The sequence below is a fragment of the Carassius carassius genome, chromosome 33, assembly GCF_963082965.1.
Source record: "Carassius carassius chromosome 33, fCarCar2.1, whole genome shotgun sequence".
NCBI classification, from domain to species: domain Eukaryota; kingdom Metazoa; phylum Chordata; class Actinopteri; order Cypriniformes; family Cyprinidae; genus Carassius; species Carassius carassius.
Window position 1 is genome coordinate 2,849,122 of NC_081787.1, and position 27,084 is coordinate 2,876,205.

The 27,084-nt window shown below is 38.9% G+C and overlaps 1 protein-coding gene across 1 annotated transcript in view; it reads left to right on the forward strand.

The window, feature by feature from the left end:
- The first annotated feature begins 14,372 nt into the window (after nucleotides 1-14,372).
- Nucleotides 14,373-27,084, forward strand: part of LOC132113506 (peroxisome proliferator-activated receptor gamma coactivator 1-beta-like) — a 45,866-nt gene continuing 33,154 nt past the window's right edge. The window contains exon 1 of the mRNA XM_059521297.1: nucleotides 14,373-14,751. Coding sequence (XP_059377280.1) covers nucleotides 14,671-14,751 — 81 coding nt within the window. The 5' untranslated portion in view covers nucleotides 14,373-14,670. The remainder of the gene's footprint in view (nucleotides 14,752-27,084) is intronic.

Consider the following 27,084-nt stretch of genomic DNA (forward strand, 5'->3'; position numbering starts at 1 on the left):
TCTGTTTTAATATATTTCAAATTATATCTGTGAAAATTCATTTACCTATTTGATAAAAAAAGATATATATATATATATGAAGTATGAAGTAAAAAAAAACTGCTTTTATTTGAAACAGAAATTGTTTGTTAATGCATCCTTGCTGAAAATGTTTAATTTTTCACTAAGAAAAAATTCTTACTGACCTTAAACATTTGAACAGCATACATATAAATAGTCTAAAAGTACATGTGCCTTATTTTATTTCTTTGCTTCACTGATTCTTGAGACACAGTTGAAGTGCTAATCAAACCTCTGTCTAAGTAGGTTTCTGTGTGTGTATGCTAACTCTTCAGCAAGCGTTTCCTCCTGACGTACAGGTGCATGGCATGCGCTGTGTCTAATGAGAAGCCTTCAGCTGAATGTTGAGGTGACTAGTGTTGCCTGGGCTACACTGTGCATCTCGCTGAGCTCGCTGGAAGCACTGAGTGCTGAGCTAATGCAGGGACACTCTGTTCTGAACAGGAACAGTTCCACAGCAAGGGAAAGGATGAGGAGACGCTGCATCTCTCTCTCACTCCATCTTCTAAAATACTTTTCTCCCACAGTCTGGCTCATCCTCTCTCCTGCTGTTCACCCGAGAAGTCAAAGTATTGAATCTAGCAGGTTGAAAACTTGGAGAAGTGTTAACAAGATGCCGCCTTTGTGTTTGTCTCAGCAGCTGAACTCTTGCACTGAGCTACAACTGAATGATTTCATCACATATGAGAAATATCTACAGACTTCATGTCCGTGTGCTATATTTTTTGGATGTCAGTATTGCGATTGTGCGGTGATCTCTGAGTCATGATGGTTTTTTTCTAGGTGATTTCTGAGAGGCTAGTAATAGCAAGCTAGCTTTGAAAGCATAAGATCTCGCCCTCCCTGCAAATCACTCTCCAAAGCCACGCCTCCTCCAAATACATGACCGCGTCTGCACACAGGCAGAGCAGAGACTAACCAGTGACATGATGAGAGACCGCGTTCATGGATGATTGAATACAGTGCTGTCAGATGACCTCATGTCTCATTCACCGTGAGAAGATATTACAGTACAGAGTGCACAATATTACAATAAAAACGCTTTCCATTCTCGCTCACTCTGCAATAGCGTAATGGAACACGCTGATGACGTATCATTTCTGCATGAACAGGGTGTGCAGAGGTACGTTGACAGGCAGGTAGGACAGCCTATCATAGCCCTCGGACCGAGGAACATGATTGGATGAACATTTTATGGTCCTACGCCTTCCACAGATGATATATATATATATATATACATATAAATACATTTAGACCACTTAGTGATCGTTTTCAGTATGTGGAGAGATTTTCAACCAGCATAACAAACAACCAAAGCACCAAATCACCTATACCATGCCTTAAGAAAGCACATAGGTTTTATGTCATGACAGTTCTATTCAACTCCTAGTTTTTGATTCAATATTTTTGCATAATTCACATCAGTGTTGTTACTATTTTTGTTTGTTTGTTTTTTTTTAAATACAGTTGAAATAAAATATCTAAAAAAAAATTGATTCACAGATGCACACGTTTGCAGGGCTTTATCGCAAACATACATGCAGTAGAGATGCACCGTCCACGTCCCTGATCTGCAGTACTGAATCATTCAAGGCCTGAATCTGCTGTCTTCCCCTGAAACTGTATCTCTCTTGCTCTCACAGAATCAGCTCTCCTGCTCTTTTTCCTGGCACGTCAATCACTCGCTCCTTTCCCTTTCTTTGTAGCGCTGCTTGTGGGACATTGATATTACATGGGTTATTTCTGGAATAGAGGGGGGCTGAGGTTCACCTTTGAGAGTTGTATTTCCACCATACCGGAGAGGACACACAGATCCATTCCTCCTTTGTGACAGGTGGCTATTTCCAGAGCAGATCACATGACATGACAATAGGCACGCATGCACATCCCTGCTGACACAATCCCCTTCTGCTCTCTGTGTACTAACAGCCAGACTGGAGCCACTCTACATGCACTTGAGTGTGATTAAACTTTAAACAGAACCAGAAGCGTAAGACGCGCACGCACAGCTGCTCGGACAGTGCTATTATTGCTGTTAAATGCACCGAGTGTTTTCCACCCTCCACATGCGTGTGATCGAAAGAGATGCATGAGTCACATTAACTCTCAGAGCTCCTCACATTACCAGCAGAACATTGCTTTATGAGCTAATCTAATGGAGCTGCATCTGTTGGTTACACCTGCTGTGTGCATGTGTGTGCAACTCCATGTGTTTTTCTGTTCTTTGTTTTCTGTTCTTCTCAGTTCACAGGGAAACAGTTCACAGCCTGGTAAGGCGAGAGAGACGAAAGTAAACAACCGATATCTCTGGCACGCTCGGCATGACTTGAACTGTCCGTGTCAGATCATGCAAAGCACTGCTTCATCCTTGCACCAAGATGTGTGCCCCGTGAGGTCCTCGAATCAACCCAACACAAGCACAGCTGCTTCAGACAGGCTTTACCCACACACCAGCATGGGTTTGTGACACCTGCAAATGGTTAAAGATCATTTGAGGTCTGTTTTGCGCTTCATCAGCCATGTGTACATTTTATACAAACTATGCTGGATTTAACCTTTACATGCCGTTGTGATAACAAGCGAGAGTGGAGGGGGAGTGGCTGGAGGGCGTGGCCACAGAGCCTCAGCGTGAGGACGCTACGCTCTTGTTTTGAATCCCTCTGATCCAACTGTCCAAATAACCTGGGAAGTTAGTCACGTGGTCAGTAGGAAAAGTACAGCTGTGGTTATATATATATTTGTATATATATATTTGAACAAATGTACAAATATAAGAAAAAATGTCAAATTAAAATAACATAAAATTTTAAAAACATAATTCCGTCACACTTTATTTTAATGTGCCCTTGTTTTGGGGCAAGTGCTGCGTTGTAACTGATTACATGTAATCTGGATTGCATAATCAGAGTCCAAAAATTAGGTACTCATAATTAGATTATATTATATTTTAAAATACTCATAATCAGACTACAGTTACTTTTTATTGATTACATAATATTCACACAATAGCAATAAATTATTCATAATTTATTGTTTTCCTGTAATTATTCCTTTTCATCTTTTACATTTTCCTTACATATATTCAGAAAGTCTTTAAGTTCTGTGTTCAAAAGTAAGTTTTTGAGTTTTGGTTAATGGTCACATGACATGCAGGTAAAAAATAATTTGTTATTTATTTTTTATAATTTTATTTTGATCGTTTTAAATCTAGACAGAGTTAGGTAGTCTGATTATATTACCTATAATGTGTAATGTAATGGATAATGTTAACTAAAATTTTTGTCATGTAATTTGGAATCATTAACAGACTAAAACTGGTAAGTAATCTACACAGCTCTGCCTACACAAACACTGGTAATTACACAACATGTACTAAGAACTGGGTGTAGGGTTTGGTTTAGTGTTAATTGCTTGCAAATATGCATAAATAAATGTAAATACATGTAACAAGGACACACTGAAATAGTGTTACCAATAAGTAAAATAATTCTATATTATTATTAACTAATGTTAATAATAATGTTGAACAACTTGAGTACAATTATGATAAATAAAAATGTATGAGCATGTAGTATAAAACCTAAAATAGTCCAACTGAATGTATTGTTCGTTGTTTCTGTTCTTTATGAAAATTATTGCATTAAATAATGTTAGCAAACCTTATTATAAAGAGTTACCAAAAATGCATAGATTCACAATAAAGGGGTGCTAGTTAAATCTAAATATTATTGAAAATTTATGGGTGTGCTCTTTTGACTTAAACTGCAATAGCAACATGGTGGCGAGAAAATGTAAAAATCTTGCTCACATGTGCTGCACTCTTTTTGATTCCCATGTATTTCCTTCTCATAAAACACCTGCATGCTGATTCCTTTAGAAGTGCTGTGAATAAGGGTCTAAGTGACCTTGAAGCGGCCTTGTCATGTAATTAGATGGAAGCTCATCATCTTCACTAGTATCCTCCTCCCCATGTGACAGCACAGCCATTGATCTGTGGGCTGCTGCTCCACTGACCTAAACGAGAGTCTCTCTCAGTGCTTTCCCTGGGGAGATCAGAGGAGCCACTTCAGGAAAAGAGAGGGTTGCTCTGAATAGAGATCATGATTCAAGACACTGCTGGAATGGGACACTCACATGTGATGCAGGATGTGAGGTAAATGGTGCTTGGAGGTCACCCTTTCTGAGCACCTGACCCTGAGACATGGAGTGACACGCCTGGAATGTTGGGCCATTCGTGTGGAACTAACCTTCTACTTGTGGCAGTTGTCCTTGAGTAATGAAAGTGTTTTGAGTGTGGGTTGCTGACTGATGTTTTTCATGTGCCGTTGGACCAAGCAGGCTGACCTTTGACCTACCTCAGCCAGGGCGGATTACTAAATGAACAAGAACCAACAAGAGCTTTCTTAAATCTCAATTTGATCCTTTTTGAACTGAGAGAATCTGACAGTTGTGATTTGGAGCTGCCGTAAAAAATGCGAGTGCAGTTACTGTGACACCTATTCCCTCATCTGGAACAGAGCTCAGAGGTCAACAGGGTTTCAAACAATCCACATTTCCTCTCAGTACTTTCACAGGTGTCCATTAGCTCCAGACTTCCATGTGAAATGATTTCTGTATCCGACATTCTCTGAGGTATTCATCCAGAAAGCAGAAAAGCATTAGTGAATAATGATCTGCAGATAAAAGGAATTAGAGCAGCATCTTGGAATCATTTCATGTGCTCCACTTTCTTTTTTAGACAATAACCAACAGTGGGTATGATTTTTTTTTCTTTCGCTTCCTCGATGACTCAACGGTTATCACTAGATTGATTTAGTGCGGCTAGATAAGATAATGAATGCAAACCAGTCATCGAGGTTGCATGTTGTGGGGGGCAGTCTTGAATGTATAACTTGGCAGTCTTGAATATCTCATGACTTGGTTGATACAGTTCAATTGTAGATCATCTACAAGACACACAGTAAAACAATTTAAATTATGCACATGCTAGTTTGACTTTGAGTCTGCTCTAAAACTAGATGCCTATTTATGGGCAAATTCTAAGGCAGCATTGCACATATTCTTTGTGGTAAAGGCAATCACAGAATGCACTGTGAAAAAGGTTTATATTTTTAAATAATGTCAATTTATAATCAGTATTTAATATATGTATTACTTTAATACAATAAAGTATCAATAAAAACAACATTTAGTAAAAAAAATCTGTTTTACCGAATATCTTTTTATGCTTAGAAAACTGTCATTAGCTTAGCAACATACTAACCTAAATATCTATTGGAATTGACTTAAAAATTGTGTGTTTTCACACAATTAATAGAAATCACAATGAAAGTAAAATTAAATCACATTAGCTTCATTTGCATTTGTTCAGTGACAGAAATAAACATGCAGAAAACATCTTCAAAGATTCTGTTCCTTTGATTCTCATTTTTGGTTTCCTTGCTTTCTTGCAGATATCTGGGACATCACAAAGCTTGACTAGTAAAAGGTGATGTAAATACATTCTTTATTGGCACACATGCTCTTTACCCTTTGGTCTCTTTCAAAAGCTATTTTATACTTATTTTATTATTTCTAAGAATATGTAGTGCTTTTAAATTTGATAAGTATTCAGTTACACTGCAGATACACTCCAGTTTTACAGTTCTTGAAAAAGGATGGGCCTGATTCTCTATCACAATGAACAGAGGTCAACAAGCCAGACGAGTTTTATGTACCGCAGAAGGAACAGAAATTGAAAACCATAATGTCTGTTAAGATAGACTGTTCTTAATTCCATGTTTAATATCAAATCTGTATCTATCATGATCCATAGGACCAGTCTGCAGAATTATGTTACAGCATTCTGTGTTATTCTTGATGTGTCCAAACATGCGAGACAGGAAGATGAATGTCTCTACTAAAGTATTCGATGGCCAAGTCTGCGTTGCCGGGGTGATCTTGCCTAAACCTGCTGCACTTCCTCCTTCTCCGCAGATGAATCAGGATTCACTTCCTTGTCTTGTGAGAGTGTGTTGTCATAGACCTGTCTCAGCCCGACTGATTCTCACACTCCCTTCAAGAGGGAAAATCCTACTTCCCTCGTATTCTGGCTTTTTGGCTTTGCTTTTATGAAATGTCCAGGTTTTGAATTGCTTTTTTGTGTAAGCTTGGCTTTGGCAGGTTGTATGGGGTTGGGGATTTCTCAGCGGGTCATGTGCTGTATAATCTTTGTGTAATTGCAAAAGCTTTCATCTCATAACAGCAGGTCACAACGAGTTAGGCTATGTTTCAATGGGAGTATTCAATGAGCTGTAGTATGTTATAAGTCTAATCCTTACCTGTTTTCTTTCAGTTTTATTTAGCATCATTATTTTCCCTAAACTCTCCTCTCTCTTCTCTCCTCTTAACTCATCTCACTTTTCTACCGACTAAGCCTTCAAACTCTCTGGCCAACTGGAAGGGAGAACAGCAAGGGGTTTAAGGTCAGAGGATGTACCTTAACAGATGGGCAAATACACATTAATTACATTGTGATGGCTGACATCCTCTGGGCAGGATGAACTAATGGTTGTATCCAAAGACCCTCCCCCTACCCATCGGAGCTGTGCTTACATTAATGCAGATATTGTAAGCTGGTGTTCTGGTCCACCTCCAACAGCAGCTGTTGAGAGAGACAGACATAGGAAATCAAAGACACTGACATTGCATAAGATGTTTTTCCCCATATGCAGAAACGAGAATAGAGACCTATTCCTAATTGTAGTAGTATTCTCAATGAAGCAAGACGTCTACAGTATGTTCCAGATAAGGGACAAGCTATACTATGCTTGAAAATGGAAAGAAAGAAAAAACAAGTGAACAATGAAAACCCCATCAGTAAGCAAATCGGTCTGCTGGAGACTTGTTGTGTGTTAATAAAGTTGCTTTGGGTACGGCACTTGGTGAAAACAATGACAGAATGTTTTCATGTAAGCGGCGTGGCCTCCAGCCGTGTGATCCTGAGAAAAGATGAACGGCTTTGTTTTGGTTGCCAAGGATCATCTAAGTCACATGGGATGGTAATGCAGAGACTAAATATAAGTTATAAGATATTTCAAACAAACAGCATGGAGATGGAGCTCACCCAATGGCCTCAATCAAGTGTCAAACTCTCCTGTTTCATCATCACAGTGAAAGGGGTTATGAAGGAGCTAGTCTTAGCAGTCTGAAATTTACACATTAAGCTCTTTTAGGCTTTGATGTGAATGGGAGGAAAGATCATCTTTAGGGAAAAGCTAATCTGTGAAACCTCTTACATAAAGAACGTCATAAAGATTCCCTTACTTGGACTGAGTTTCATGCTGCAACTATGTCACATTTACATGCGATAATCTTCATTGCTGCAAATGCATATTTGACCTTTCCAGAGATGCTGCCGTCTACATTTATATTTAGCTCCATTTTCTTGCATGGTATGCACAAGGTGAAATGAAGTGAGTTGTAGCTGTTGTATAATCCCTGTATGACAAACCACTGCAGCAAGGATTGGACCACGAGCATCCTTCTAAAAGAAGAAGCCTGCATGCTCAGTCACCACCTGACTATCCCATTATTAAATACCATTCACAATCAGTCAAATAGCCCTGTACGTGATTCAATTACCCATGGATTCAGCACCAAGGGAGTGCACTTCTCTGATAAGATGGTGCAGTTATCAGGGCCTCCGTCTCTTGGCTCCAGTGTGGCAGTGAAGTGCAGAGAAGCGAAAAGAAAGAGAAAGGCTCTGGGTCAGTTCCTTCCATCAATCTGCAGTCGTACTATTGGGATTGGCTCAAAGCGACCAAGCATTTGGCTAATCACCAGCTATTGTGTGGAATTCATTTGCATAGTCCATTTTTGCTAAATGTGTTTGAAAGTGAGAGTTTGGTGGTGGATATTAGAGGACTGTGAGTGATGTGATCCTACAGCTCAGTCGTGAGCAAAATAAAATTGGTGTGAATGTCACATGTGGAGAGAGACTCCCTTTGCACTGTTAAGCCTTCCTTCGAGCCCTGCTCTGTTTATAATTCCCCATCATGTAAATGTCAAGATATGCCTACGATATCTCCAGGTATGCCCCCGGGCTTCCAAAGATTGCATAAATGTAAAAAAAAGAAAAAAAACAAAAACATTTTCCTCCCATTCTTGCCTGCTTCTCCATCTGTCTTCTTTCTAAGATGAGATGTCCTTCAAGAAGCAAATTATTGCATTTGGCAATGGTGTTTTATAGAGCTTTCCACTTCAGTGTGGGTTATCTCATGTGGTGCGCTCATACATGTGTGTGCCTCTGCTTGTATCCAAAAGCTTGGAATTCAAGAAGGTCTTCCATCTCATAGAGCAGGATCAATGTTTATGACTCTGATTGTTAAGCGCTTTTTCCAATATTTTTAAACATGTTTGTCACTGAGCTTGTGAAATGGTGCTGTCGGGATTAAAGCCATTTGCCCCACTTGGTGCTCATGGCCATAAATCAACACGACTCAGGGGAGGCCGTGTGACGTAGCACTGGTTCCAATACTAATATGGCCTACTTTGGCTGGGCAGGGTCTGTCTGAACAGTCAGCATTTCACCAGGTGGACTATCAGCACAGACTATTGCATTGCCTCTCGCATGGCCTGATAACACTAGATACTCCACAAAACAAACACCCAGCTGATACCCAAATCAACCCTGTATGATGAGACCATTTCAAAATGGCAGACAGTTAGTGAATCAAGTGCCTGTATAGGGACAAAATCTATGCCATGAATGGATTGATAAAGTCAATAAAGGCATCCGCCAAATGTATAATTGTTACAACTAAAACAAACTAGCAGTGCAGTCCAGAAGAGTCTTGTTCTAGTCACTTAGATCCATTGGAAAGGAAACCTGGTATGGGAAATTTCATACTCATTAATTTTTAATTGCTTGGGTGGACAACAGACCTAAGGGAGGCCTTTAGATAGCTTTAGCTAACTGAGCTGGCACCTTCTCTAGGCGTGTTAGGAGACTAAATCTGTCAGATCCTGATAGACTATGATGGGCATGTCCTTTTGGTCTCTACCCCACAGCTGTCCAATACTGTGATGGTCACATGTCAACAACTCTCAAAAGGACGCTAGGCCTGAGATCTGTATCTCAGTGTCACACTACTTTCCAGTGGTTTGCAGTGTCAACCATTCCTACCTATATTGATGCAAGGCATGATAATTGCTCAGCTGCAGATACAGCCACCGACTTTTCTGCAAACAGGCAGAAATAGAGCATGCAGATAGGGAGAAGCCAGTTGCTACAAGTTTGATAAATGCATAATTTAGTCAGTTTCCATAGTCTACTTCACAAACACACTTCATTACAATAGGAAAAGTTGTTGGGGTTGTGAAGGCGTTGATGGGCGTGTCTTTGAAGACTCTTGTAGGTTTAGTGATGGAATGCCACACATGCAGCAGTGTACACACATGCTGTGATGACTAAGGCTCAGACACTCTCAAACCAATCCACAAGCCACCCCCCCCCCCCCCCCAGGTCAATCGCCCACAGATCCCAGACAGAAAAGGCCTCTGTCCTCTGTCTAAAGCAACCCCTTGTTTTGATACGCACTAGAATAATGGGGAATTCCAGATAGTCCAGGTCAAAGATAACATTAAAGCATTGTACCCAAAATCAATATACACCAAAACAGAGATTGTTGCACTGTTTTAAGTCAATATTTCAGACATATTTCACTCAACCAAGTTTGGTTAATCAAATATTAAGATTATTTGATTCCGCTTTTTCAGGTACTACATCAATGCACAGTTAATTGGTGATTTAATATTTTATATATATATATATATATATATATATATATATAGGGTTAGGTTATATAGGTTATATAGGGTTATATAAATGTGGTTGAGAACCACTGATATATATGATATATACAGTCGTGGCCAAAAGTTTTGAGAATTACATAAATATTAGTTTTCAAAAAGTTTGCTGCTAAACTGCTTTTAGATCTTTGTTTCAGTGGTTTCTGTGATGTACTGAAATATAATTACAAGCACTTCATACGATTCAAAGGCTTTTATCGACAATTACATGACATTTATGCAAAGAGTTAGTATTTGCAGTGTTGGTCCTTCTTTTTCAGGACCTCTGCAATTCGACTGGGCATGCTCTCAATCAACTTCTGGGCCAAAACCTGACTGATAGCAACCCATTCTTTCATAATCACTTCATGGAGTTTGTCAGAATTAGTGGGTTTTTGTTTGTCCACCTGCCTCTTGAGGATTGACCACAAGTTCTCAATGGGATTAAGATCTGGGGAGTTTCCAGGCCATGGACCCAAAATTTCAACATTCTGGTCCCCGAGCCACTTAGTTATCACTTTTGCCTTATAGCACGGTGCTCCATTTTGCTGGAAAATGCATTGTTCTTCACCAAACTGTTGTTGGATTGTTGGAAGAAGTTGCTGTTGGAGGGTGTTTTGGTACCATTTGGTGTTTTGGGAGTGAGCCTACTCCCTTGGATGAGAAGCAACCCCACACATGAATGGTGTCAGGATGCTTTACTGTTGGCATGACACATGACTGATGGTAGCGCTCACCTTTTCTTCTCCGGACAAGCCTTTTTCCAGATGCCCCAAACAATCGGAAAGGGGCTTCATCGGAGAATATGACTTTGCCCCAGTCCTCAGCAGTCCATTCACTATACTTTCTGCAGAAGATCAATCTGTCCCTGATGTTTTTTTTTTGGAGAGAAGTGGCTTCTTTGCTGCCCTTCTTGACACCAGGCCATCTTCCAAAAGTCTTGGCCTCACTGTGCGTGCAGATGCGCTCACACCTGCCTGCTGCCATTCCTGAGCAAGCTCTGCACAGGTGGCACTCCGATCCCGCAGCTGAATCCTCTTTAGGAGACCATCCTGGCGCTTGCTGGACTTTCTTGGACGCCCTGAAGCCATCTTTACAAGAATTGAACCTCTTTCCTTGAAGTTCTTGATGATCCTATAAATTGTTGATTTAGGTGCAATCTTAGTAGCCACAATATCCTTGCCTGTGAAGCCATTTTTATGCAACGCAATGATGGCTGCACGCGTTTCTTTGCAGGTCACCATGGTTAACAATGGAAGAACAATGATTTCAAGCATCACCCTCCTTTTAACATTTCAAGTCTGCCATTCTAACCCAATCAGCCTGACATAATGATCTCCAGCCTTGTGCTCATCAACATTCTCACCTGAGTTAACAAGACGATTACTGAAATGATCTCAGCAGGTCCTTTAATGACAGCAATGAAATGCAGTGGAAAGGTTTTTTTGGGATTAAGTTAATTTTCATGGCAAAGAAGGACTATGCAATTCATCTGATCACTCTTCATAACATTCTGGAGTATATGCAAATTGCTATTATAAAAACTTAAGCAGCAACTTTTCCAATTTCCAATATTTATGTAATTCTCAAAACTTTTGGCCACGACACTCTTCCAATATGATTATATTCTTTTTTTTTTTCAGAATGAACTTACATGGCAAAAAGAATGCTTTTACTGGTTGATAAGTAGTACTTTCTTCAGAATAGGTTTCTGCATATATATCTCTCACATGCATGCACCTGCAAATAGGCAATATCTTACACTTTACATTGGCATGCTCTCGCTATTCCTTTTAAAATGAATATTTATGGAAAATTGCTCTAGCCTGGTCAAATTGTTTGTAACCTTGGGTGATTGTTGGGTGATTTGTGTAAGATTAGACAATTTTCTTTTCAACTTTCACCTATGCAATCATCATTTTCATTTCGATATAGCAAGCATAAGCATTATATATGGTTAGGTGCCAGCAATGGAAAAGGGGGTCATGTGATGAGCATGCACGTGTTTGATAGGGGAAGCGAGTCTCTAATGCAGCCTGCTTTACTCTACACACTCCTTTTCCTACTATGCACAGAGACAGGAGGAGCTCCGGCCAATCACAGCGTGTTCTGCTTTGCATATCCGTAGTGTACTGGGCATTTCCTCCAATCATGACCTGGCTTTTTTTAACTATGCCTTGCAGTTCAGATTGCTTGTAACTGTTCCATACACAGTGGCACATTGTGACTCGGCCATTCTGCGAGTTAGACTTTACCCATCAGGATATAATGAAGTCACATATTTCTGTAGTAAAATGCTCCAGTACCTCTGAAGCAGGATCAGTTTGCTCTTTTGAGGTGCTGATAGCTTAATCCTTGCAATGCTCAAGGTTAGAGTGAATATTCCAGATTCCCAATTTTCTTTTCTAGCAAAAGAAAAGAAAAGAAAATATCAACAATATATATATATATATATATATATATATATATATATATATATATATATATATATATATATATATATATATATATATAGAAATAAAATAAATGAACTTATCCCTGTTTTCTTGCAGTTACATTTGTTTTTAGTATATTCAAGTACACAATAATGAGATGAGGCATAAGAAGGCCACCAAACACTAAGATGCAGTTGTAATTGCGAGCATAGAGTATATGGTACAGTAACACTAGTTTAGGGTCCAATTATTAACTAGTTGCTTATTAGCATGCACATAGCTAGCATACTTGCTTTTTAGTAGTACTTATAAAGCACATGCCTTGTTCTGCATGACCATATTTAGATCCTTACCTTACTAACTATAAAAAAAAGAAAATTCAGAGTTTGAGGCAAAAGTCAGTTAATAGTTAATTTGTGAGAATTGGTCCGCAAACTAAAGTGTAACTGAATATACTTCACAATTAACATATTGTGTATTAAAATATGGATTCAACAACAGTCCATTTCAAAACTTCAGCACTCTGAAAGTGTCATTCTAAAACTGAACTCAGTGTTCCTGCATGACACTCTTCATAAATTTGTTGCTACAGTCCTCGGTGCTCTTTGATTTGTCTTCTCACAGTGCCCCGTCCATTCACACAGAAGCCCCCATTAAATCACCTTCTAGTCATAAACAATTGTGAGTGATTTCAGCAATATGCATGGATTCAAAGTCCAGTATGCGCTCCCATTACTCATATCAAACAAAAACATGAACAAATACGTAATGCATGCTTCAGTGTTGGGAAACAATGTGTGAATTCTATTGATCGCTGTCCTTGGACAACTGCAGCTGAAGGCACAATGTCGTTGACCTCTAAACATCAGGGCATAATCAATGAAATTATATGACTGATGAAACGGACTCTTCTCTTGACTGTTAACCCCAGCACAGAACAAACTCCTCCAGTTTGACAGCTGTCAGAGACACCCACCAGATGCTCAGGGCTGTCAAATCCATTCAGTGACCTTTCACACTCTTATGGAAGGTGGGCTTGTTGGCTTTAAGTAACAGTCTTGAAGTGCCCATCTAAATACAGCTATGAATGTCACTGGATGTTTGGGGTTTTTAACTGTCGTTCCCTCTACATTTATCTGTTTATTATTATTTCTTTATTTTTGCTCTAAGAATTAGCACAACCTATATTTTGTTTTTATACAGTGTTTTCAAGGAGGCAAACATTCTCTCTGACCTCAAACATTCAAACAATATTTGTTTGGTTGATGATAACCAGCTAGACAGCACACAGTTCAATAGACTGATGTGACCTTGGGGTCATTTCAGATTCGGCTGTTGTAATAGTATGTCAAGGGTTTGACAATTTAATTGTATTGGTTTGCATGCCATTCAAAATGTTTACTACCAATAAGATTTATATCTTTAATGTGAATCAAATATAGGATGGTTTCTTTAGCAGAGTTGCCTCTTCTCTTGAGTAACAGTCAGGTGGTGATTTCTGGGATGTCACTCAGAATGTAATGACTTTAATTAAGCTTTTCAAAATCCCCACATGCAGTAGTGAAAGTTTGTAAGAAAACTACACTCGACAAGATCAGCCAATCAATGGGTCTGCTGATTACAGGGTGATTACCCCAATTGTTTACATAGATTTTAATGCGTTACTCATATATCAAACTTTATCACCATAAGCTCGGAATTTGATCTAGGGTCAGGCCTAAAGTCAGCAGTGCATCTGCTTTTCATCTATGACATTTAATTTTCAATTATATTTGAATAATCAATTTTAATTATTGTAGTACAAGAGTTAAAGATAAGCTACATTCTTCCTCAGTATAAGTTGATAGACTCACTAGTACATTTTAATAATAATAATAATAAAATGACTATATTAACAGTGGCTGATTTTGAGCACCATAAGCAGAATGCTGACGCTCAAAAATGCTTGCTGTGTTTACTGCAATGTGCACATATGGAGATGCTATATGGTAAAAGGATGGTCAGTATATATTACCCACACAAAGCATGGACTTTAGGCGTCATGAAGTAGCATCATAAATGAGTCATAGACACTGTAATCTAGACAGCACAAGCAGGTTCAGTTACAGTTGGGAACATGCATCCTGCAGCATAGTCCCCACGTCCTTCTTCAGCCACCAACCTGTGTTTAACCCACCTACACCTTGAAAGAATTCACTTTTATGCAGTTTTATTTAATCCAGCAATGATTGAGAAGCCCTGAGGCACCTCAGCACACTGCCCTCGGTCGGTTGGAGATCTCACTGCACGCGGGGAGAGCAGTATAGCAGGGCTCTCTGGCTCCTCTCATCTCATTCTTTGGAAGATGGCGGACTGCGCTTCACTGTTAGACGACGAGCTCTCTTCATTTGTCTTCAATTACTTGACTGAAAACTCCGGCAGCCAGGTAAGCCATGCACCATTTCGGATAAGGCATAAGCATGGCTATTTTTCCCCCGGGTGTATTTTAGCATGCAACTGTCTGTGGCGCGATATACTCGCATCATTTCGGCGATGCTGTCAGCGCGTCTCAGCCGGCGTCTGGAGTCCCTGACGTCTTCGCTTCACGTGGAGTTCACAGGAAATAATGCATCTATGCGAAAAGCGACTTATAGACAAATATTCGTTCCTTTGAAGTCTGCGTTCGAGGGCTAGCGATTAGGCGAAGGTGAATAACTTCACAAGCGGAACAGAATAAGTTCAGATGTGTTCATCAGTTTGACAAAAACCACAGCAATTTCCCGGTCTGTGTGTGAGTATGTGACACGTGGGTGTTGTGGTGAACTTGACTTTTAGTTGCTTGATAATATATACATTATATGCGCTCTGATTCCGTACGAGTTCACTGTGAGGTAGATGGAAATGAATATAGACCTTGAAAACTATGGGGGGTTTCAGTTTTTTTTTTTACTTAGATTGTATTGTCTCTCTCTCTTTTTTTTGCATCTCCTAATTATTAGTCGGTGCATGTTACTACTGTTAGTGCAGTTATTAGAGGCGATCAGTATTTGTTTAGCTAATTCATATTCATACCTACCTGGTCGGCTTTCTTTAGCTAAACTGTAATAAAGCTTCAAACCGAATGCATTATATCACTTAGGCTGTACAGTTGAAAAACTGATACACAGCACTGTAGGCCTTTACAAAATGTACCATATGTTTACAAAATGTATGTATATAGGTGTTATACATGTGTATAGAGAACGGAACTCTTTGCGCAATTTACGAAATGCATTGTTTTCGTAAGCGTTTGCGTAACTGTTACAAAACGAGCTTGATGCTAATTAGAAGTAGTCAAGCGATCTCTGCATCATGTGCCAGTGTGTGCTGTTGATATTAATAAATAAACGCTGTGCGTTCTACACTTCTCATGTCAAGCAGGCAATCGCAAAGTGTTTATTTATAGATACATAACGCGTAGAATAGGGAGTTACAATATAACGCTTCAAAAGCCTGCTTAGAAACACGGATACTTTCACTGGAATAATACACTTAGAGATTTTAGGACAAGGATGAGGTTAAGGATGCGGTGCATTGATTTATTGTTTTAAATTCAAAATTTAGCACGTGCCGGGGAAAACTAATTTTCGTATCATAAATTAAATCGTCAGTTCGTGCATGTTTGCAAATCGCGCGCTCCGTGAACGGTGTGTCCGGCGTCACTGAAAGGTGTCGACTCGTTTTCGTAACATTTGAACACTTTGAGGAAACGCTCGGTGATGTTGTCCTGTGTCCTCGTGTCAGTGTGAATATTATTAGCGCTGTAAATGTGCTCGTTTCGGGTTATTGGGTTGAGCTCGCTGTCTGGTCAGTGTAATGGTACTCCATCCTCGTGACTGAGTTACAGAACACAGTTACTGCAGTCATGTGCTCGACGCTGAGAGACGTAGAACCAGCGCGAGGCGGGATCAATCTCTCTAGCCACTGAAGAGCGCAAGCTTCGCACCTTTTTCATTTATAAGCTATATTTACATTCATGCAAAAAATGCCATTCGTGCCGGACGGTGCTTATTCGAGGAATCCACAATTGGATTGAGACTGTATCTTATCTCCTAAATTCCCTATCCAGTAGGCTACAGTGTATTCCATGTTTTGTATTACGTTGTGAAATTTAAAGACCATCTCCCACTTATTGCATTGTTGTTGTTACCAGATAATTTAGTAGAATATTGATTTTATTTAAAAAAAAATAATAATATTGATTTGAGTTTAAATTATTGCATGAGAATCGAGAGATAAATAATGATTTGCGATCGTATTGTTGTCTCACATATTAAATGATTGCTTAAAATATTGATTTGAAATGAGTTGTCATTGAAATCTGTGATTGGCCAATCAGAATCAAGAGCTTTGCAGCAAAGGCTTATTGTAAATAGTAAATACTTGTTTTTTTCCACTCAATTTTTTTTTAAGTGTCCAGGATTGTTGGCAGATGCTGATAATCTCAGAATAGCCAAATATGAGCTGGTATTTTATCGGCCTGGCAGATATGTCGGTCTGTCACTAGTGCTGTGGGAAAAAAGACCTTCATGCATTCCAGTTTCAGTTCCCCCCCTCAGTGAATACTTGTGTTGTGCTGTTGACATTTACACATTTACTGCATAAAATCGGAACGTTTTAAGGTTTTGAAATCCATCCCACTGCACCAGTTCTCAGGCGAGCTCGCATTGTCGTGATGTGCAGCACTGCAGTACTATGTGTTCAGCTTCCGTGATATGGGCTGAGTCACCTAACTTGACAGAGTCAGGCAAATGTATTTACACCATGAAATGAGTCCCTCCACCCCCAGCTCCTGTCAGTCAGCCGGGCCTCCCCCTCATTTCCACTCATCATTTCATGCTCATTTGAAATCATAAATATGCAGGGTTGACATGGTCTTTACAGAGAGTTCAGACAATTGACTCCGTGTCTGCTTGTTTACTGAAGCATTTTCTCTATAATTTGCCCTCATCGCTGTGAAGTCGAACCATAAAATCAAATCAGCGGCAATGAAATGATGCTTTAGATGTTCTGGTAGGAGTTTGCTGCATGGTTGGAATTCACTTGACATCAGATTTGAAGAAATTGCTCAATTTTAGTCTATCAATTTTGAAGTCCACTGAGAGCGAGAGTAAAATGAGATACCATAAAACATCACAGGAAAATAATTTGATTTGGTTTTCACAGAAAGGCTTTACCTCTGAATGTGGCTCAATAAATTGGCTTCAGCCTCTGGATCGTCAGTTTATGTTTTGCTTTTTTTACTCCAATTACTTTACAGCGCTGTCTCATGCCTTGCTCAGGGCACACTTGTATTTATTAGAAGGGCTGTTTCCTCTTCTGAAGCCCCAGAGTCCATCATCTGGCTCCTCCATCTCTCTTTGGGGATGTGAGGAAGCCTGGGAATGCTCTGTAACAGATCAATGTCAATTTTGGACTTGATATCAATAATGTACCCATAGTAATCCATCATCAGCTAAGAGCTCAACTGGCATCAAAGGTTAAAAAACGCTTTCATTGAGTCGTCTGATAATGGGACCAAGGGTAGGATGTTTTCTCTAACTATAGTCCTCAATCTGCTGTAACATAAACTGTAGATGATCTGGATGAGTGTGGTCTGTAATTGATGCCCATGTTGATCACATCAACATTTCTGTGCATCGTTTGGCAGTAACTATTGTTTAAAATGTAGTTCTCCCAAAAAATAAGGAAAAATAGCTCATGACGTTCCAAACCTGCATGCTTCTTCTGTAGAACACGAAAGGAAAAATTATGAAGAATGTGCTTGTCAATCATTTCCATGCTATTACCTGCAGATTTTGTTACGCACCATTGACCCAGTTCCCGGTCTTTTAAGTGTGACGATTGAGTAACTGTCAGAATGGAGATGTTTTTGTTGTGTCATAATGAAGTAACATGCTTTGTGGAATGGACAAATCGTTCTGAAAGAGAATGCTCTGCAACAGGACTGTAATTGCATTACTAAGAATTTGTCTCACAGCAAATCAAAAATATTCGTTTTCAGTCATAAGAGAGTAAAAGCCTAGACCCGTCCAAAGCATGAACAGTAAGATAAATATACCGATAACTATTTAAGCATCCACACCTTAATATAAAGCCCCACTGGAGTTTTGCCCCTTAAAATGCTTGAGCATTTGCTCGTCTGACTCTTTGTTTTTGTCTCCTTGCATTATCGACACACTATTTTCCCGTTTAACACTGTAAAGCTGCTTTGACTCAACCAGTATTGTATAAAGTGCTATAAAAATAAAGGTGACTTTACTTGACTTGACTCTCTTGCTCATTCTGATTGCATAGAAATGTTTTTAATCGTTCATAAGGTGGAAAAAGTGTTTCTGAAATCAATTCCAACCATGTTGTTACATTGTATTGTTATCATTTTAGTTGTGGTGTGTGTAATTCACTGTTCTCATAAAATTAGGGCAATTAAAACTTTATTCTTATTGTTATTGTACTTGGTGTGAACAGGCCTATATGATATGTTGATAAGTCGAGAAGAATAGCCAGGATATTCTTAAAAATTTCACCTATTTTGGATTTCTCCTCGTCTTTCCTGAACAACGTAGTGTGAATAGTTTATCAGATTTTACATTTTTGGATGAGCTATGGTTTTTCATCTGTAAGCAGCCGTTTAGTTCAATTCTATAGTTTCTCAGTTTCTCACTATTATCATCTTAGATATGTCTTGGCTAATAGCTCTCATTTCTTAGAGACATATTAAAGCTTTCGCTGTATTTTTATGCAGTATCCTGGAGAAATGCTTGATGACGGCATTATCATGTTGCTGTTGTTTTATGTCTCAGCAGTTGCACACACTTATCAATGATCAGGTGTCCTAATCTGACCTCGGCTGAAAGAGAAGTTGCAAACAACCTTTGTATTCTGGAACATACGGTTATATCTTAATCTCTGAAGCACTCACATGGCTCAGATTAGACTGGTATGTGATTTTCTTTTTTGTTCGGTCTCAATTTAAGTGGTTTAAATCAATGTTGTAAGCATGAGTTTGCAGGAAGCATTTGCATGGATGCAGGTTGGCCTGTATATTTGCAAGCTAAACAAAGTTGCAGGTGTGTTATTATAATATCATATCAACCCCCACTTGTACACTGTGTGGAAGCACATAAACAGTCCTACAGTGTGCTTTAGTTTAAATTTACCTGACTATAAAACTCTGGATGGTCTTTATTATCTGGTCCCTGTCTTTAGATCTCATAAGTGGTATGGAGTGATTTGGCTAAAAATTATGTATTTTCAGCCTTTCAACAATATTTGATAGATTATTTGCTCTGAAATAGAGGGTTTCAAATGAATCAGAGTTTGAATCAGTTCCACTAAACTGATTCACATAAATGAATCAAACCTTCCAACTCAAGTCTACTGATAATGATATTTTCAGGAATCTTACTGGCCAAATAAAAATCTCTTAAAAATCATATTAACAACTTTGCTCAGTTTTATATCACCAGCAATCAGTGATTGCATTTCTGAACTATCTTTTATATATTATGCAAGAACTGAGATTCCTATATTCAGGCTCGTTGTTTTAAGTGTTAAGTCTTTTGTCTTATGTCAGACACAGCAGAGAAAGCAGTTGAGGTTAAGGACATTTCCGCATGTTTTGACTAGGAAGGGAGCGTACCAATTTTACCATAGCAGCGTGACATCAGAGGAGGGCAAGCTCAGACTGGCAGGGACTCACGGTGGGCAAATGGGAACATGTAGGCATCATTAAAGGCAAGTCTATGGCGTAACAGCAAGTAACTGAAACATAGACCTGCTGTAGGTGTGTCCTGCCAGCCTACATTTAAAATATGGCAAGTATACTTCATATTCCTTGTTAATTTAGTCATTTTTGACTTGCTAGTATGGTGGATAGTAATTGGAGGTCTTGTTGATTATAATAAGATAATAATTAAGAGCTGTTACCAAGCAGCACTAATGACACACGGGTACACAAAAGAATCAGCAGGATTATCTGAACCCAGGAGAAAACTAGTATTAGGCCCATAAATAAGCCTTAATCATATTTTGTTTGTATTCTGACGTAGATGCTTGTGTTGTGGACTTATGAAGGGTTTCAAAAACACCTTAAAAGTATCATAAAAATGTTCGGTACTGTACGACTTGTGTTATAGACCACATTTATCATTTGTATCAAAAATCTTAAGTGTAATTACAAATAATTTGGTTTAAACGGTTTTGATGTTTGTCAGTTGATACTTATTCTTGGTTAACACAGTTATTTGTGTTTTAAACATCAGGAATGGACCCACATCTGGTCTTGATGATTGAGTAACTATTCAAGTGGAGATGTGTTTTTGGTGTGTCATATTATAGTTGCATGTTTTTTGTAATGTTATGTAATGCTGTCTTGGCAGGTCTTCCAGCCAGTTCTATCAAACCGTTACAATTAATCCAGAACGTGGCAGCAAGATTAATTTTATAACGAGCCGAAAAGAGTGCACGTCACACCACGTCTATCAATTTGCACTGGCCACCAATAGCTGCTCGCATAAAATTCAAGGCATTAATGCTTGCCTACAAAACCAGCACTGGCTCTGCTGCTCCCCTTTACCTAAATGTATTACTTCAGACTTACGTGCTTCTAGAAGCTTGCGTTCTGCGACGTTCGTCATCCCAAAGAGGCACAAATTCACTTTCACAGGCTTTTAAATTAAATGTTCCCACCTGGTGGTATGACCTGCCCAACTCAGTCTTGTTATAGCACTTACATATCATTGCTCTTTTGTCGCTTTGATTGCTTCCATTGTAGTCATTTGTAAGGCGCTTTGGATAAAAGCATCTGCTAAATGACTAAATGTGAATGTGTTTTGAATAAATCATGAAAAAAGCACCACAGCACCACCCCCCCTCAAAAAAGTTTGTATTAGTTTGTATGATCAAACAAAATGTTTATATTTATGTTTGTATATGATTGTTTTGAAATTTTCCCAATTGATTCCCCATAAATTCATGGTAAATTTCAAACTTGGAATATTTCCAAAATTCCCCAGATGAAGTTCTCATGGAAATTTACCAGAAATGTTCCGCCCCTTTGCAATCCTAACAACAATACACAGTGTTCCTTCACAGAATGTTCTGGCTTGAGACAGTTACTAATCCGAAAGAGTCTGTTCATCGACTTCTAGTCCCTTTCGGAATTCAGCGAGCACCTGAGTCTCTCACCCCATGAGAAAACTTGAATTTCACCAGCATCTCCAAATCTCTGTGGCTGTGGCCTAATTCAGCAATGACCCTTGGCTTTGGAGAGCTTTGCCAACTTTTGACTGCCATTCTGGAAATTGTCAGTCTTGGGCAATTTCAGCTGTCTGCGTTACTAGTTTGCTCTTGGAGTGCATAACCTTTATACACTGTCCACTGTCCAGCACTGACCAACTTGAACTGGTTCTAAATCTTGTTCTTGTCCCACATTAATTATTAGTACTCTTCCCTGCTGTTTCATGGTTGTAAAAAGCCTGACGCCACATTCCGGTTTGTTTTGAACATGTCAAAGGTGGGTACAAAGGTGGGTGTTTTGAAACACTAGCATTCCTTTCACCAGTGAGGACTTGCAAATGATTGGATTGTAGACGCTCCCAAACAAGTATCAGAAATGTCTAAATAAGGACTGTTATGATGTAATCTGGGAAATCTACATGAAAGTAGAATCAAGTGAAAACAAAAACTTGATTCATAAAGTTAACTTGCTATAAGCATTTTGAACTGTAAAACAAGTAAGTGTTAACTGCACTACTGAATGGTTGCCATATTCGTGTGCATTTATGTGGTACCTCAGGGGACTTGGCATTACCATGGTACTATTTCTAAAAATGTTGCATTACTGTGGTACTTAGATTAGTGAATGGATGGCTGATTTGTAGAGGTCTACAAGATGATATTCCTTCAATTTTGACTTGCAGTATGTCCCTGATATGAATTATAAATTCACAGTTGCCGCATTTAGATGCACAGTAATACAGTGTTTGTCTAGGCAACAGTGTAGTGTCCATCTGTGGCTTAAGCAGCCCTTCTCGAACAGAGTGTGATAAACTAAGACAAGCTCTGGATATAGTAGTTGTTTATTGCCACAGGGCAAAATGTCAGCAATCGCTAGAGAAAATTCCAGAGTCAGTTTTATTCTATGTCAAACACTTGAATTCTACCCACTATACAGAATGTGTTCTCCCACTTTTCCATTAGCCCTTTCATGTACTTTCTCAGTACTCTATGTGCTTTTCAGAGTCTCCCCTGATGTGGCGCAGCTGTGTGTGATCCTATTTCTAGAATCTGTGCCTGGACAAATGCAGTAATCTCACTGGGCTACATTAGCATTTTCATTACAGTCATTTGAATATTTGCTTTGCCTTTATGAAACCACTGCACCAGATTTATGTGGAGGATTCATTACCTAACCTCTAGAGGAGGTCATACCCATGTCATATTGGGCCCCAAGTATGAAATATCAGGTGTTAACAGATCTTAGTTAAAAGTTTACATGTTACACGTCATATTTTCACATCATGGACAAAGTAGAAGTCTGAGTTCTTCTCAGAAAGAGTCCCTCATGAGGAAGACAAACATTGCTGGAGGTACGTGGATGAAGTTAACCTGCCTGTGATGGGATATTGATTTCTTTGAATGTATTTCCCTCAGGTTATTTCACCCAAAGTAAACATCAGACACTCTTTTTGTGACAGGTCTCTAGAAATGTGCTTTCTTCTTTTCTTTTATCGGTCTTCAGGCAGGCTTTGCAGATTTCACACTGCAAAATTTGTGTTGCAGATTCACGCTTTAAGCTACAGCTCGGATTTGAATGGATTTTATTGGAAAACTGTGCTTTCCAGTCAAATTCCCAACTTTCAAATGGAAATCTGAGTTTTTAAATGTCCATGGACTCTGGAAGCCGGCATGATGGCAAACAAGAAGCCAGTCACATGGCACGGGACAGTTGCCAACTGTTGGTAGCTCATATAATCCTGCCTACTTAGAAGTCGGGTCATGCAGGGGTTGTAGTGATGGTCTTTCATGTGAAGTGTACAGCTTTGTTTTGCTAGCGTCACAACAGAATTGTCTTTTGCTCTTGGAGTGACTGGAATGTTTTTGGGGGCGACTCTTACGGAAGGGTCATTAGGATGGATGAGGCACAATAGAGTGTTTGTTTCTTCAAGACACATACACCTAATAAAACTGGGATTTGAAGATGTTTTCAGAAAGCACAGTTGCCCGCACATCAACACTGGCTGTGTTTTTTGGACTTAAAAGACAATGTTAAAATGATTCTTAATGAGTGTCTGTTTAAAAATATAAGAGTTTAAAAATGTATGTCTAATTGCATGGGCAGGAAGCGTCTGTGTGCAAATGAATGCTAAAAACGCCATCCTGTTTCCCAATTGCAGAGCTTTTGACTTGTATAAGTGCATCCTACAATTCCTGACGCCCACTAATTCACAATGACAGAAAGCCTAAAGATGTAAACTCCCACTCTCTTCCACAAATACATCAAGTTGCTCTTAAGGTGACACAGAGCTTTCCCGATTTAGGCGGCACCTTTCGGTGCAGCATCCGCGGTGCTGGAGTGGCTGTTTTGCTTTCATAATGTCTAACACATTAATATGTAAAGCCTTAAACAGGGTTTTGGTATCAGACACTGCTTTTCTTGCATTGAAATAACATTCCAAATCATTACTACATGTTTAAACACAAGCTGTGAGTTGTAAACAGAGTGAAATAGATGTAGGGCCTTATGATTTCAGCAATGTGGAAAACGCGGATAGAATAGCAGAATCGACTTATAAAAATTTAATTTACTGCATGATGCTGAATGTCACGGAATTTGCCAAATTTTGGATGAATAAATCAAAAATAGGTCAGTATACTTTAATCAAAACTTGATATGGGCTAGTGTCTGTGAATTTTAAGCTGCATCCTGCATGTTCTGCGTGTCTCTGTTGGAATGAATGATGCAGATGTGAGGTTTTGTTTACTATACACATAATGAAGCACATGTGACCTTTGTGGTGTTCTCAGCCTCTGCCTCCACGATATACAAGTACATGAACACATATACATCTCTAGAACTGCTCTGAATGTCACTTCATGAGCATTTTACAGTTTCTTTTGAGAGAAGACTATCGTCATATCATATATGAACAGAAACGTAAAGGTCTTCATAGCAACCCCTCAAAATAAAAGTTTGGTTCAACTTGAAGAAACTGTGACAGAAGTATATGTGACCCTGGACCACAAAACCAGTCTTAAGTTGCTGGGGTATATCTTTAGCAATAACCAAAAAAACATTGCATGGGTCAGAATTATTGATTTTTCTTTTATGCCAATTATAAGATAAAGATCATCAAGTAAAGATCATGTTCTATGAAGATATTTTGTAAATTTCCTACTATAAATATATCAAAACTTAATTTTAGATTACTAAAATATGCACTGCTAAGAGTTCATTTTGACAACTTTAAGGGCAATATTCTCAGTATTTAGATTTTTGTTGCACCCTCAGATACCAGATTTTCAAATAGTTGCATCTCGGCCAAATATTGTCCAATCTTAACAAACCATACATCAATGGAAAGCTTATTTAAGCTTAAACTTACACTTAAGACTGGTTTTGTTGTCCATGGTCACATAGATATTACTTAATGTAATGATAGTACTACTACTACTAAAACAATTTTTGTTAAGAAATAATTCATTAAGGAATATATTTACCAGAAAAATTTAAATACACATCACAGTATTTAAAAAAAAAAAAGAAAGAAAAAGAATTTAACCATTAAAATGGAATGCAAAATATTAATGGAAATCACAGAAGTGTCTAATAATAAAACTGAATTAAAAAAAAAGAATAAATCGTATTTCATAGGGCCTTAAAGATTTGTAAGTTTCATGATTTGTATTAATTAGACATGCTTTTGATTAATATGTTTTATTTTAACGATTAAAACAGAGTCTAGAATATATATATAAAAACAGAATCCAGAAAAATTCTAATGGAATTAAAAATAATAATAAACAGACTTTGGGGAAAAAAAATAAAACATGGACCGGTAAGTTGAAAAACTCAATTTCCGTGGGTCATTCAGACATTGACACTTGCTGGCGCTCTAATTATCCCAGTGTGAGCAATCTTGATGACCACAGATTTAGTCTTCCACTGGATGTCCAATCAGGTGAACATGAGGTAAGTCATTCATTAGACGGACGCGATTCACCTCACAGCTGTCTTGTTTTATTTACTGCAAGATTTAGGGATGTGTGCAGCTTTCGTCACAAAGCCTGATCCAGTTTTAACCTGCCTGTCAGAGATTTACTGCAGAGCTTTTGAAAATGAGTTTTACACAGTTTCATGGTTATAAGGAGAGGGAGATGGACATTTCCCATCCTCTCCAGGGTCAGGTTCTTTTCAAGGCCAAATTATCATCGTTTTTCAGATGCAGGCTTGGGATGAAAAGAGACGTCACTGAATGAGGGGGGCAGATGCATCAAAAAGAACAGGTGCTACATAGCCCTTCTACTTTTGTCTGGCAGATTATATTTACATGTGTTATGGCTCCCTATAGTAGGATATAATCTGGCATGATTGAATTTGAAGGCACGGATTGGGACAACAGAGCAGGGAATTGGTTGTTTGTGGAAACTCAAAAGACCGTCCCCTTTGATCAGACAGCTGTGAAGTTCAAAGTACCCCTCCTCGTATGGAAGAGCACATGTGCTTTTGCACACGATTAGATAGCAGATGCATTGATAGAACATGAAGCTTATCATTGGCGTCTGTTTTCGAGCCCATTGACGCAATATTTCTTAGATTTCAGATTCTCCCGGGGGTCTGGAGTTGTCACTTTGAGAAATGAATGCTCTTTGTCTCTATTTTTTACTCAATCCTATACTTATTCCTAATATGGTGCTGTGCGAACTCCAAAATCACATGCACGCCGACAACACAGATCAGTGGCTTTGCTGTTTTAACAGGACTGTTTGACCATATAAACAAGTTTTCAGCACTGATCTCTTCCCATCAGCAGTTTTCACCCTGGTTTTGACACCCACTTAAAAGGCAAGCGGAAGTGTATTTTTACTTGATTGATATTGATACCTTTGGCCTTTTGTGGCCTAAAAATAAAAAAGTTATTTTGCACCAGTTCAGAGGGGATAATGGCTCTAAAGAGGCCAAGTTAGGCAAAAACTAGTGTAAAACCTTGTGCTTCCTAACCCTGTGAACTGCCAGAGCTTAACCACTAAGCACTGATTATCTCTTCACATTTGGTTAATCTTCCTTTACAACTTCTATTTTGATGGATTCTTCTTGACCCTTTGCCCACTTTGCAAAGCAAGCCAAATATGCATGCTTAAATCCATTGAGTATTTTTTTATGCATGCATTACATTGCATTCCATTCTATGATGCTATTCAGAAAATCCTCCTCATTGGAGGTCTCATCTGAGATGAAGATGGGTTGGGGAGCCCTCCTCCCGCAAGCCTCAGGGAGCGCATCTCTCGGTAATGAAAAGCACCCAAATGTCAATCCCAGACACTGAAAATAAAGGGATGCAGGCTGATCGCCATCAAGAATGGCACAATGGCCTCCTGAAACAGGCAGATTGTTCATTTCATCCATTATCACTTAGATACAGACACTGCAAGAAAGCTGTGGCCAGGAATCATTGTGGAATCTTAAGGCTGTAGCTCAAGTCGCGAGTGTGTCAATTACGTGCAAATTTGTTTACAT